The sequence below is a fragment of the Camponotus floridanus genome, unplaced genomic scaffold (genome assembly GCF_003227725.1).
Source record: "Camponotus floridanus strain SB8 unplaced genomic scaffold, Cflo_v7.5 scaffold13, whole genome shotgun sequence".
In the NCBI taxonomy this organism is placed as follows: Eukaryota; Metazoa; Arthropoda; class Insecta; order Hymenoptera; family Formicidae; genus Camponotus; species Camponotus floridanus.
The window spans coordinates 64127-79814 of NW_020229248.1; the positions used below are offsets into that span (position 1 = coordinate 64127).

The following is a 15688-nucleotide window of genomic DNA, read 5'->3' on the forward strand; positions in this document are numbered from 1 at the left end:
CTATCTCTCTTTTTTGGATTGTGTTGTTTGTATATTTTTAATACGTAATATTTAACTCGTTTCACATTATTTTAAAATTATAAATGATTCCTGATATTATACAGCTGTTATTCGATGGCGATAGTAACTCAAAAGTTGGAGACACATACATACTATATATACATACATTTATTTGGCTTTTAATCGATATTTCATGTTTGATTGAAGATACGACATGAGTGTCGAGCGGTCGCCAATGAGGTCATCGCCGAGGAGCGTGCATCAGCACCAGCTGCTGCAGGATACGTTCCAGACGGAGGGCTTCTTCCCGCAAAGCGTGAATGATAATTCGGCATCATTTCTCGAGAAGAACAATCCGGAGTCCTCGTACGATTGCGTGGATGGCCGTCTTCTGAACGAGAGGCGATTCCGCGAGCGATACAGCGACGGGGTCGAGAGCAGGTCCGGCCATTCAACGTCCTCCGATGAAAGTAGCAAGGGCTTCAACATCGAGGGCAGATGCCCACGCTTCGGCTCTAACTGCGAGAGCGAGCGAAAGTATCCCGGCTCGTCGTCGAGCGACAGATCGACGAGCGACGACTATTGTCCTGGCAGGACGAAGAACAATTACGCCAAGCTAAAGGGCGCCAAGCAGAAGCAGCTCGAGGATGACGAGCTCGATGCGGACACCCGGGTGTACGGCAAGAGTCCCAAGTTCGACGACAATCTGAGCGGCTTCGCGTCGTTCGACTGTCGGAATCGCCGAGCCAAAATCACCGCCAGCGGCGATTTGCTGACGCACGAGCAGCGCCGATACTATGATGCTACCGACGACGACGTGTCCTTCAACGAGAGCGAGGCGGCGCGTAATGACGGGGTCGTCTTCAACACACTCGACGGTTTTGAGAACGAGAACGAGCCGTCTTACCGTCAGGACATGAGTCTGGAAAGCCGCGAGACAGCGGCGGGCTACGAGGATAACCCGGAGGATCCTCGTAATCGGACGCAGCAGCAGGACTATCTGCGCAAGAACGACGAGAGGAAGTTTAGCGCCGGCCAGATCAAAAGGCCGCTCTCCCAGGACGAAGATGTGTCCACGAAGAGCGGTAGAGTGCTCGAGAGCCCGGAAGTAACGCCCGGCGACGTTGGCAGGATGCTGAATCTCGGTAACGCCCTGGACGGACCCAGACAGGCGCAGGCTAACAAATATCTAAGTTTGGTGACGTTACACCTGCCGGTGATACTCAGGCTTAGCGTCAACTGTCCCTTTCAGAACGTCAGGATCAAGTGTGCGGAAATCCTTCAGATGGTCAAGGTAAAAATTACTTAATTTCTTCCGCCGACATACAATAATATTTAATATTTTTTTAATTTTGTGACACAAGTTAATGTAATGCTTCTGCAGCTAGTTTAATTATGAAAGTTAATTAGCAAATTGATTGATTTTTCCGTGAAATACAGAAATTTCCTTTTTAATCTTATCTTTTTTTAAAAGTTATAATAGAGGAAGTTGCGAAAATGAAAAGAAAACCTCTTATTGCCCGTGGTTATCTATCCTTTGACAGAAATTAAATACCGCTGTATGCCTTGAGTATACGGGACATTCCGACATTCCGGAACTCCGAAAAAAAAATCTTAGCGAAACAAGGTGCAAGAGATAACGGATAGTCTAGATATGGGCTGTGCGAGATTTCGCTCGCGAAGTCTCGACGAAGCAGATATTAACGCGACCGCGAAGTTTGCACTCTCGCGTGCACTCGGCCGAAATTCTTTCGCAAGGGTTTCACTAAAGTTTGCACTAGCTCGAACATTCGCTCTTGTATATATATTTGTAAAGTTTATTAGGTAACACGAGACAAAAGTTGAAAACGGCGAACACAAAGAAACATACCGACGCATACATATGGAATATCTTAGGTATATCACCTGTCTTTAGGATGAACTATCTAGCTTTATGACGCGAAATCATTTACACAAGTCTCGTAACGCGAATGAAGACTTAAATTATTATAAAACTTTTTATTATATGCTAGAATTTCCTGCAGAAATTATCTTCAATGATTCAATATTTAAAAAATATATAATTTTAAATATAACATATAATAAAATATGCATATTTAAAATTGAAAAAAAAAGAAAATATGCACATCTCATTTGAATTTTACAAAATATAGCTTAATTTAAAAAGTATTAATTTTTATTTAATTAATGTATATATATATATATATATATATATATATATATATATATATATCTTGGAAATCACTAATGCCGCCTAATTTTGGAGCAAACTCCGGTATTCATGTCTCGAAGAGGAAGTGCACAATTATTCTGAGATATGCTATACACATTCCGCGGCGGAATTGAGATTGTCCAGAATATTTCAAGCTTTATCTCTCCAGCTTTGTGGCAATTTATTCGAGTCCTTCGCAAAGAGTAACTGCCGGGCGCGATTCTTACGCTGTTCTGACTTTGTATCTCCGCTCTTAATGCGCGCCATTGTTTTATAGCTTTCTTAATAAATAAACTACTAGGAGACAGATTTACGGAGTCTCTCGTGGCAGCTGCTCACGCATTCCGGAAGTAACCGCTGCTCAATTTTCGCGCTCAAGTTTTGTTTCTTTAGACGAATTTGATTTTTTTATAATATTATACATTATTGCAATTAGTCATGGGAAGTAGCTTGAAAATTTTGTGTTTGAGATCTGGATAATCTTTGACGACGAACAAAATGATTACTTCAAATCATAAGTTGTAAAAAAAATGAGTGCGTGGGAATAATCCAGAGCAAGATGTGCTTATGCATAAAACATAAACCGGATAGGAGTAACTGTCGGTTATATTAATGGACTTGTTTTGACTGGCTATTTGGGGAGGCGTTTGAACCGCGGGCTAAAAATATCCTGTACCTAGGTAGTTCGCGGTTGAAGCACAACTTTGGCCTATCGCGAGAGTTGCTCTTTCTCTCGTACCGAATAGTTTCACGACGGTCATTAATCTTATTACGACGGCAGTTAATCTTTTCGAAGGACCGTGGCAAATTGGACTAATCCATGTACTTCGGTGTGCCGTTAAAAGAAATACCTGACAATACTAGCGAAACTCGCGCGCTAGTTAGTGTCAGAACGGAACGAACGAACGAACGAATGAGCGAACGAGCGAACGAACACGCAATGCATTGCAAATATTCAAGTAACCGAGACGGAAATAGAGGCAAATCGCAGAATGTTGTAAGATTGAAAGGCTTTCAAAAAATGTTTCCGACCGGTAACTTCATATTATTTTAGTGTCATTTTTTCCCAGCTTTCGCAAGAAATGACATTGTGTACAATAATATATTTGAATTTCATTCGTTTATAATAGTAGGATGAAAGTAAACTGGAAAAATAATCGGCTATTTTTGAGCTTCTCGAGAAGGCCAAAGAAGCGTGTATTATTGTGCTTTTTTAATACAAATTTCGAAAACTGTACCATTATAATTAATTCTTGGAAAAATGATTTAATTCTCTTTAAGAAGGGATGAAAAATTTTCTTATATGAATTTTATTTCTCGTTTTTTCTCTGAATGTATATACATATATTATAAACAAGCTCATAAATGAATTTGTAATTTTATTTATTTTAATAGCATATAAACAATACGATCATTTTTTACAATTTTCGATATATATATATATATATATATATATATATATATATATATAATAAGAGTAAGATACACGGATGTAGGAAAGAATAATATAAGAAACGTATTGATATTTAGTCTCTGATAATAGCAAGGCAAAAAAAATATATTATCATCCGTGAATGTAGAATCCGCTGTTTTGGCCGACAGTTATGCTCACCGATATTGTCACACTCGAGGTCGATCGATACGACTTGTGTGTAAAGCTTTATACATAGTGCAGAACAATTTTCAGGCACGAAGTCGACAGAAACAGAAAGCTAGGAAAAGAAGGTTTTACAAAAATACAATGTATCATATTGTGACATTCATAATTGCATGTAAAATTTATGAAATATTTTTAATTTCTTTATCTTTTTTTATTTTCGAATATATAATAGATATGTTCAACTAAATTTAGATTAACAATAAGAGCATTGTTCCATAAAAGTTTCAATCTATGTTATTTCAGTTGAACGTACTTGATTCTTTTATAGATAAGATAGATGTCGAAATAAAAATGTTCTTCTAATAATGCGAAGAAAATAAAATACGAATTTACAAAAGTAAAATTTTAATTGTGATATAATAGATTATTAATAAACATTTTATCTAAATTCTTATTTTTATATAAAAAATATGAAATATAATTAATCAAGTTATTATTTTTTGAATGATACTCAGTTTTAATTGTACTATAATTATAAATTAAAAGTAATTGATAATATCAAAATCCATCTGTCGCTTATTCCCTCAGTTTTAATATTTTTTTAATTTCTATTTTAAGTACAATTTTTATTATAAATTGATAATATTTGAAAATTATATTTCGATTAATATCTCAAAAACAATTATATGATAAAAACATTTTTATTTCGCAACAAAGTTAAATTATTCAGTGATATATTTATTTTAATATTGTATTCGTGTATTTGTAGCAACAAATTATTTATTGACTCTGTTTTTTACTAAAAGAAAGCTTTTATTTTACAATATATATTTTACGAAAATGATGAATAAAATAATAAATATATAATAGCTATATATATATATTTTGGTGATTTTTAAATACAGACTATTTACGGTAAAATACAAATCATTGAAATACAAAAAAGAGAAATCGCCCAACGTGGGGCTCGAACCCACGACCCTGAGATTAAGAGTCTCATGCTCTACCGACTGAGCTAGCCGGGCTGTCGAGAGTCCGTTGTATTTTTTCCTAGTTTTCTTGATATTAGATACGAATATAGTACAGTAGGAAACGTAATTTTTCTTTTTGTCACAGGATAGAGGACTTCCAGTACCAGTGCCGGCTTTCGATGGACCTAGTGCCTTCGTCCCTCTTTCGGAGGTAAGTAATTTTGCATGCGTCAATTGCTTTCGTAGATTAGTATATCAAATTGCATTAATCATTCTCTCAAATGTTAATTAAAATTAATTAAAATTTGGCTTATTAGTCCTGTATATCTTTCTATTTGTGTTTTCAAAGAAAGAGACGGAAATTCAATCAAATCATTATGGTTAATATTAATTAGCATTTGTGAAAATGATTTTGTAGAAAACTTTATGGCTTAGTATATATTATATCATCGATTTTATCATCGATGCAGCATTATGGTTATCTTATGTGATTTATGCGATTCACTGATAGACAAAGTAAAATCGGTTTTAAGATAAATAAAGATAAGTCATATATTAAATATAATGATAATGACTATTTAAAATATAATCGATCTCTTTTTGTTTGCAAAGATAAGTCATCTTTGTGAAATGTTATTATTTTTATTATTTATTACGAAATAATGCTATTTGAAATATATTCGAATTTTGATTGTAATATTTTTATCTCGTAATAACATCAGCTATAACTTTTTTATTAAAATCATAAATGAAGCATGTGAGCGTCATAAAAATGAAACAATTTATGTCGCGTAATGCACGATCGGCAATGCGTTAAAGTAAATATGCGCGACTTTTCTTTTTATTCTTATTTTTATTTTATTTTTTTTTCTTTAGAGATTGGCATGGATAGCTGAATTATTTTATTCGCAATCGTGGTCATAAAAAGTAGGACATGAAAAACGAATCGGTTAATGTTGCCGCAAAATCTGGGTCATCGCATTGGCGCCAACAATGTCAATGATCTCGCCAGCTGATTGACAATGGTCGGTAACGAAATCGGTCCTGACAATTGGTTCACATTATACCGGGTGTCAAGTCGGTTTACTTGTTCCCCATGATCTTTAATTTACTATAATTAAACGTGAGTATTATGACTATCTGGTTCTGGTTGAAATATATTTCTTTATTATGGTTCTACATATCTATAGAGATAACTGCATTGCCGATCGAGTAAATGTACGTGGATCTTTTGACAGATATTTTGAAAATATTTTTAATAAAATCTGTCAGTACCCGTGTTAGAAAAGACTACACGAGGATTGCAGTTAACATTGATTATTTCATTTTCTTATATTCTTCAGTTTTCTATATATTTTTGATAAATTATTATATCTATTATAAAAAATAATATTAAACTAAAATACCTTTATCTTTTATCTCTAGCTTATTCTTCGCATATATTTTAAATTTTTATCTTATCGGTATGGGATATAGAAAAGGATATTGATTACAATATCAATTTCCAGATGGCGCCAATGATCAAGTTATCACGCGATTCTAAAGCATCTAATTAGCGTGGTTATTAATGTCATTCGATATATAAATGGGCACTTTTATGCAAATAACGAATGAATTTCCGCGCTGTTAAAAGCCACAAAGGAAATGCAGTTTCCAATATAATCCAGAGCTTTAATTAATTATCTAATTATCACTGATGTCAATTATTAACTATATGGATTATACTAATGTTGTTTCGTCGTTATATGAATTTTAATGTAATCTAATAATAACACTCGAATCACATTTCGTGCTCGAGAATCGCTGACGCAATGTGCAACGCATTGCATACATTAACGAGAAACTAATTTTGCACTGCAATTTATTTTGATTAATATATGAGTTTATCGCGATTCATACGCCAAAATAAATGGTCGTAATTTAATGATTTATCGTAGTGTAATAATTTGTGGATTATAATTTCAAATCTCTTTTACGCTATTTCACAAAGTGCAATACACGCGAACGTCCTTGTTTGAGATAAGATTACTAATCGGCGCACATTTTCGTTTTAAGATGAGAGAAAATATCAGCTCGAATTATCATAAAATGTGTGTCGTGCTTGTAATAATTATTCATACATATTATACAATAGTTATCAGAGACTGTTCCATTGTATAAGGGAATACAAATACGTTGTCAATCATAAATAAGTTTGATTATCTTATACATGAGTCTCAGAATTAAAAAAAAGACCAAGCTGTTATAAAAAAAATGTGGTAGGCAACATCAAATTTCCATTCCATTAATTTTTCAATAAAGATAAAATTACGTGTTGTAAACAGATGTTACATATTTTTTTTAGAAAGCGCTCTTACGCCGGTAATTTTTCTGATTTATTACAAAGTGATTATATGTATAAAGTATTGCATCTATCGTTTTTATGAGAGTTACAACATTGCATCTCTATAATAAAGTGTAAGCAGGTAAGTGTAAACAAGTGTATTCCTTTTTTACAAATAAATCGCACACTATGGCTTTACTCGGGCGCATTGTCCATAATATCTTAAAATAGTTTTGTAAAGCGAAAAAATAGACATTCATTATAGATAAAATATATTTCTTTTCTTTGTCATGTTACTCTTAATACATAAAAAATAACATAAGTTAACTAGAAGAATAAAAAAAATTGAAAATTTAAATATTTAGGACTCCTCAGAAACATGGAAAATTAAAATATTTAGGACTCTTCAGAAATATGGTCGTAATAATGATTATTTTAATAATGACACTTTAAAATCTTTCAAGTTACAAGCGATTAAAAATTAAAAAACTCATATACTACGGTATTTTATAGGTATGTTTACGACATATATGAAATTCTTTCGACGTATATATAATGAATTGCTTATTGATTCCTTGATGTCTGTCATCTTTATGTTATTCTTATACGTTTTGCAACGTCGACGAAGTTGACGATCGATCATCAAGAGCTCGGATAGCAACCGATAATATATCGTAATCGATGATTTTTATTATTACGTTTTTAGATTTGCACAAGATTTCTTATGTGGGTGACAGGTGCGTGACTTATTTATTGTGCAATATATATAATATCATGCTCTCGTGACATCATTCTCTATCTTTGAATGCACACCAAATACGTCGTAGTAATTTAAAACGATTTTACAGCATATTGATTATGAATTTATTTTATTACAGAAAGACGCGTCATGTCACGTTAATTATTTTTATTTCAGTATTTTTTTGTATATTAATTTTACAACTTACTGTGATTATATTTATCTCTTTTCTTTTCGTCTCTTTTTGCAAAATATTTTATTATCCAATTTCATTGGATCGCTTTTATTAGATTATTCAAAAGTATATACATCTTCTCTTCTATAACTATCTTACATTCTCACACATCGGTCAATTTCCAAGGGATATTATCGAACGTTCTACTTTGCAGTAGTTCTCCAGATATCGCGGAACCGGTGTCAGATATCAAGAGAATAAGGAATAAATGAAATTTTATTTTTCATCTGTCTAAAATCATTATTTCTCGAAACTAAATTCGATATAATTCGAGTTTCTAACGCGACTAATTTTTACTACATTTGTTGTAGAGAGATAGTTTAAACTTTTACGAAAAATTACAAATAAGAAAAGAGAAGAGAAATATACGTGGAAAAGAAGAGGCTGAAAATTCTCGGGAATCTTGATCGGATCAATAAATATTATTCCTAGATCAAGCGATTACGAATGGCTCATACGTGCTTCATATACAAACTCTATTGGAGCGCGAATTGAATCTTTGATTTCATTTGCACTTTTGAAAATAATTCATATCGCGCAATCTCGTTGATAACGCACTTGAAGATGGACGATGAATGTTCTATATCTATATATCTATGTGTATAAATCTTCACTTTATGGAATAACGTCGATTGCTTTATTTTAATATATTAACATTTTGTTTTAGAAATGAAACTTTCTGTAAACGAGAAGCACATTTATTTTTCTGCGATATTTTATTATAATGTCAGTTAAAAATTTATCGAAAATTAAATCAGTATTTTATCGTGTTCCATTTTTTATTCCTCTGTAAATATTTTTTCTCGTCGCAAGCATTAAAGTAACTATTAATTACGTATTGGAGCGCGGAATTTAGCTCGCTTAGCTTAGCCTTAAAGCCCACAGCGCAGTAAAGAGCGCACAGTTTATCCCGTTAATGACGTTAATTAGTGTCTAAACTAGTGCTATTCGATATCTCGCCGTGTGCAGTACGATAAAGTGCGACCAAAGCAAAATAACCAGTAGACGGTTCTAATTTTAAAAATCGTTAATAACGGGCATATTAAGATAATTATAGCGAGTATTAAATATTTTTCTTATTATTTAATCATCATTAATGTAACCGCGAATGTTAATCAAAATAATAATCTTTTCTCACGCTAAGAGAAAAATATACTGATTAGAGCGGTAAAAAAAAGCGACCACTTTATCCGTGACCCCTTATCTTCCTCTCTGATGTCACGCCTTCATCTATATACGATTATCTACAGGTCGTTGACATCGCGCCTCGTCTTCTTTAATGCACCAATTGTCGTAGTCGGTGCTTGCGTGCGTTTATCAATTCGACGTAATGACTCCTGTGAATAGAAGGTAGCAATTGCTTTAATTTCGCGAACGGTGTTTCGAAAGATCTCACAGAAAAGAATTCGCCAAACGCGACGACGAATGCAATCGTCTAGTCGCATTCGCGAAGCATGGTCTGTTTTTTTGTCCCGTTAATTCGTACTGTTACGATACGCGTAAGAGATAAAGATAAAACATCATGATATCGTTTCTTTTTTTTCTCCTTAAAATGTATTTTTCGTACTATTATTCGCTTGAAATTGCAACTCGCATCGGTGTAATACGCGCAATGTGCGTTACTGCGCTTAATTATCACATTTAGTTACGAAACCAATAAACCGTCATCAAAGCAATTTCCATGGCAACGATGAAATGCCGTTGCGGAATTCGTGAAACTGTAATTCATTCGCAACAACTGCAAATGACAATTCAAGTCGCGGCAAATTGCAGCACATTATAATCTTCGCTGCGCGTAATCAAAAGTTACAATTCATTTTTTCCCCCAATCTCTACGGGATTGCTATCATATCTTCTTGTATTTTTTTTTCGATGATTTTACGGTAACTCGGTCACACGGAGATAACTCGTTGAATTTTTACAACAAACAAAAATATATAAAAGAAGAATGCGCATATAAAATGTCAGTCTTGTCATATATAAGTATAGTTAATTTACATAAATTTATATAAACGACTCTTTTCTTCCGAGATATAAAAAAATATGATGGATATCATTATACACGATATATTAAATCCAGACATACAATAATTAATATATATCTTTATTAATCGATTAATAATGCACAGACACACAAAACACACAGATATATACATATTTAAAAAAAAAACTTTATAAATCAATTTCTACATTTAATAATTTCTCACAAAATTCTTATCAGAAAATAAAATCTGGAATATTTTATATGTATTATAAGAAAGCATAAATTCTTTAAATAATATTCGCAAAGTAATTAATTTTACAAATTAATTTTACAAATTAATTTTACAAATCATAAATATATAAGTTAAAATATAAAGTAAAAAAATACCTTCCGCAAATTGCATTTAAAGGTACAATCAAATTTGTCGATTATTCATACAATAGATTTTGATTAGATTAAAAGTCCCGCAAAATTTTAATAGATTACTCACACACACACACATTTAGATATGTGTATAAATAGCGATGTATACATTATACATGTATAAATTTTCGTTATTTGAATATAAATTGTACGGTTATATGCGTATTATTTTATGTTCTCGATATTATGATTATGAACATGAACTATAATTAAACTGATAAGTAAACTGTTAACTTACTGTTAGTTTAAACTGATAACAAAATAGTTCAAAGTACGATGCAAGATGTATTCGAATGTAAACATATAAGGAAGTATTAATATCAATATCTGGATAAAAAAAACAATATATTTATATAAATAATCTCTTACCAATACTATTATTAATCATAGAATTGTTATCATAGAATTATTAATCATAGAATTGTTTCATAGAATTGTTTGGTCGCGTAAATCGCTAATTGCAAAAATTATAAAAAGTAACCTCGCATTTCGAAGAGTAATTTTACGATATACGTAAAAGCTCGCGTTATGACTTCTGACTTCTCGTTCAAGTTTCGCAATGCAAATGCAGAGCCGCACAAAGCATGTCAACAATAGCACTCAATACGCCGCGAAAAGCGAAGGTCAAATACTGCATAACCGACAATCAATTTGTTATCACGACAAAATATCTACTTGTAAAATATACGTGAAAATACTATTTCAGTATTATATTATTAATCAACAATTGATTAGTGTTGATCTTATCAATCTTGACGCTGATTATTCGTTATTTTAACCATTCAATTCTGTACTTTATACTATTATTTGTTCTTAATTATGTATTATTACACATAAGTGATTAGCATTTAAAATCTAAATGAGAAAAGATTCAAAATTCGAAATATAAAATATATTTTTGAATTTTTCTCCCCGAGTATGCAAAAAGAAATAATTATCATCCGAAAATATATCACAATAATATAATTTATAATCCCTTTGATTATCCTCTGTCGCATTATACTTCGAGACACGATTATTTTATGACGCGATTAATGATTATAATTATTAATTCGTATGATTGAGTGACTATTGCGGTAAAAGGCTCATGAGCATCACATCGTTATTTATCAAAGTTTTATATTGTTTAGCAACTTAAACTTTATTTGCTATTTTTAGATTGAGAGCGTACAATAACACACTTAGTATTCTATCGATTAGTGCATGCGTGACCGTAATTAACTATGTTTTCGCGAATGAGCGATAAAGGAGCAACAAAGGAAGGAGACATCGAGCCAACTATAATTTAGAATTTAATTTACTTTGAAAAATAATTTATTTATCTTCGCGATAGTAATTTATTTAATTTATTTAATTATTACGTACAATGCATGTAAAATACTCCAGAATTAATTATATATATACATACATGAGGGAGAAAAGATAGTATCGCGCGGAAGATAATTTTTAACAGGTAAACAAAATGTGTGTATGCGTGCACAATATATAGAAAGACTCTAGAGCTTAGTGGGTGGGCCACTAACGAAGTTTGAAATATTCAACAACATTTATGTAGCGCGTCGCGTGCTCTCTTGTAGGGTATGCTCCGCAAGGTTCCTCTGGCTGGTAATTTTATTTAAAAAAAAATATATCGCGCACCTGGCAGCAGTATGATTTATCAAAGGTGTAACGATGCTAGTACGCCGTGTAACGCAATTATACACGCGTGTTTATCGGAACGTTGGAGCACATATAATGATTCTCTCTCTTGGTCTTCATTTTTCGCTGCCAACGATATCATTGACGCGAAATAGATGCACGTGTGGGAGATAACGCAAGAGAAAGGGCCAACAGTCGGGTGGAAATAGAGAGATTTTTCATGTAAATCCCACCCCATTTTACGCAGTCCACGCTCGGCTCGGAGGCAAATAAATATCTGCCGCATAACCGGAATATCTATGGAAATATTACCTCAGAAATATGTTCGGGAGCGAATTGAAAATGAGCAGGACATTTGATACAAGCCGTCTGGGCGCCGGCAGACATTTCAAACGTTCTTCTACTGTTGGAATTCTGATATTTTATCATTATTTTATACGGACAATCGCATTAATTTTCCATTTTTAGAATTAACTCTGATCACTTAAGCTATATCTTATCTGTATTGATGAAATTTATTTATTATTTAAGCTTAAAAAAGAATAATAAATCGAGCTTATGAAACGCAGATTGTTGATCCGTAATTTTAATTTTTTTATTTAATGTGAAAAATGTTTATGATATATCGTACATGTATGGAAGAAATATCTCACGAAACTTCTCAGAGTGAAAATAGCTTAAAAGTAATTGATTGAATAAGAAATATAACATTTTTGCAAACGTTTGACAGAATATTTGACTCGATCCGATTTGTAAGAGCTGTCATTTTTATTAGTTCTTATCACACACACAGCACATTTTATCGAGTGTCAGATTTAAGTGACAAGTATTTGAAAAATATCGACATTGAAGAGTCGCATATAATCTTTCGAATGATTTTGTAATCTCTGCGTTGATTATATATTTCTTTACAAGAAACCACTTTGTGCTACTTTTGCTCTTTGTATTATTATAACAGAGAATATTTTTCACAATTTCTTCCCACTGTGGTTTAATTGTTATATCTTTGGATCAATAGATATGTCGATACATGTCGATGATATATATACGGCATCGGTGTAGATCGAGATAACAAATGGCTTTTAAGTTTTCTTTCTCTCGATTGTTCTTTTGGTTCAAGGTAATTACAGTTTGAAGCAAAACATTCTTCCAATTTGTAAAAGATAAAATATAACTATGATATATATTTTTATCAGAATTTGATCAAAAATGACTGAGAGATATATAAAAAAAATTAATTTAATAGCGGTTTCAATTTTGCAAAAAACTGATTTTAAGATTGTGTTTCACAGCAGAAATTTAATGCATTTGCTTTTGAAACTTTAATTTTAGATATTAAAAGTTGACGAAATTGATAATTATCTCTTCATTTAATTTTAATTAAACTTTTTAGTTGAGAAATTAATGAATATATATGTACTAAAGAAGAATATATTTGAAGGATCAAGATATAGTTTTTGAATATCAGAATAATTACTGTAATTGTTAATTAATATGCGTAGCTTTGATTAATAATTAATGTACATATATTACATGCATATATTAATAATTAATGATATTATTAAGGTAGCGAGACATACTAAATCAGGTTTATTGATTCAATCATTCCCAGAGATATTTCTTTCTTCGAATTGTAAGCCGCTAAGAATATCATATGCTCTCCTTTGTTGGGAATAGAATTTCATTATCGCGTATCGATGTTTGTTGTTATACTTTCTACGGGTGGTCGAGACATAAGCTAAGCTAAAACACGAGTTCTCTTTATGGAATAGCATTGTTCAAGCTCTGATTTCTGTCTCGATGACAAACACGAGCGTCAATTTACAGAGGGACTCAATTCCAGAACAGACTCGATTGGTCGAAGTCCGACACGCCTCTATTACATTTTTATCTTAAGTTATCGCTTAAATTGCGTGTTATCGTCTTGATTGACGTAACCAGTTTATTATTTCATCGTAGTGTCAAAAATTTCTTAAATTACTCATGATTAGTTTTTTAAACTAGTGATGTAGACGTCAAACAAAACAGATTTATATAATAAGCTCTTTGTGGCCGAGATTCAAATCTGACATAAAATTAAGTAAATGTTTTGCAAAACATTTATCTCATGTCATGTTATAAAGATTTGTAAATTTCATATATTTTTTTATATCTGTTTTCTTGTTCTTACTTATCAAATAGGCTAAATCTATATAAATATATTATAAATATATAAATATATATTTCAGTTTAATTTGCACAGTAGAGAGATATTTTATATCTCCTTTTATGAAACTCATATAAGATTCACATTTTAAGTAATTGAAATACTATAGTTTTTCAAATTTTCATTGTCAAGTTAGACTGTCTGGGTAATTTTTAGAAAGGTTTGATATTAGTAACAATAGTTATATACTAAGAGCTGGCTGATATGTAGTTAATCAATTACGTATTTATTAGTATTTTTACTTAAACAAAATAAATTAATCTAAAACAATTGTTTTAAATTTAGATTATTCAATAAAATATATTTTTTTAACTATATTTTATTTATATTTAAAGCAACAAGCAATAGATATTGAATTATTTAATCTTCTATGTAACAAATAATATATGATATATTATAATAAAATAATAATAAATATAAATAATAAATATAAATAATAATCTAACGAATATTGCTAAAAATTAAAATAAATAATTTATATTTCTTTTTAATAATTTTTTCTATAAATAAATAATTCTTAAACATTTTTTTATCTTTTTTTAATTTTAAGTAAACGTATTACATATGCTTATTTCGTTTTTTTTTTTTTTTTTTTAATTGCTATCATTGTTCTTGTATACATTAGCGTATAGTGAGCAATTTTCTCTTTTACATTTTCTCAGGTGATCTTATCTTTAAGGCAAGTTAACAAAAAAAGAGAAAATCAAGGAAAATGGAAGAATGATAAGACCTTTACGCAAATAATGGAAAAAATATTCGTATTGCCGCTCGAACGATAACACGCTACCGTAAAAATTGCCGTCGTTATATTATTCTTGGACAAAATCGAGCTCAAAGCGAGTGGCCTCTTTAAAACGAATCACGGATATTGCTTCTATCCGGTGTACATCGTTTCTTTGCCTTCTCTTTCTCTTTCTGTGTGTGTCTCTTTTTTCTCTTTCATATGATAATTGATTTTTTTCAATTTGTTCCATAGGATTCGACGTTTATGGCTCAAAATATTTATAAAAATAGTTTCTTATCTTTGACCAAGATATATTGATATCGCGTATTACGTAATGAGATTCACGCAAACGCGCAATTTATAACGCAGATCGCATTCACAAAGAGATCTAAAAATTATATTGTAAACTTTGATACTTGAATTGAATAGAGATTCTATTATGATTTCCTTTCTATACAATTGAGTGTATATTATTAACTTCATATCTTTCGAATTAATTTTTAAAGTAATAATTTATTTTTTTACATTGAGATATTATTTTTGGAAATTTTCATCCGAACTACAAATAGTGCGATATAATATAAAGAAAACATACATTTATTTTATGAAAAGAAATAAACATTTTCTCGGAAA

General features: G+C 31.4%; 1 protein-coding gene and 1 non-coding gene across 2 annotated transcripts in view; one reads left to right on the plus strand and one right to left on the minus strand.

Moving 5' to 3' along the window:
* The window catches only part of LOC105254367 (sestrin homolog), a 182442-nt gene that overhangs the window by 26868 nt on the left and 139886 nt on the right, over window positions 1-15688 (plus strand). Inside the window, exons 3-4 of the mRNA XM_011262997.3 lie at window positions 208-1294; window positions 4929-4994. Of these exons, the coding sequence (XP_011261299.1) occupies window positions 208-1294; window positions 4929-4994 (1153 nt within the window). The remainder of the gene's footprint in view (window positions 1-207; window positions 1295-4928; window positions 4995-15688) is intronic.
* Window positions 4765-4837, minus strand: Trnak-cuu. Its single transcript has one exon. It is a non-coding gene; the product is annotated as a tRNA-Lys (tRNA).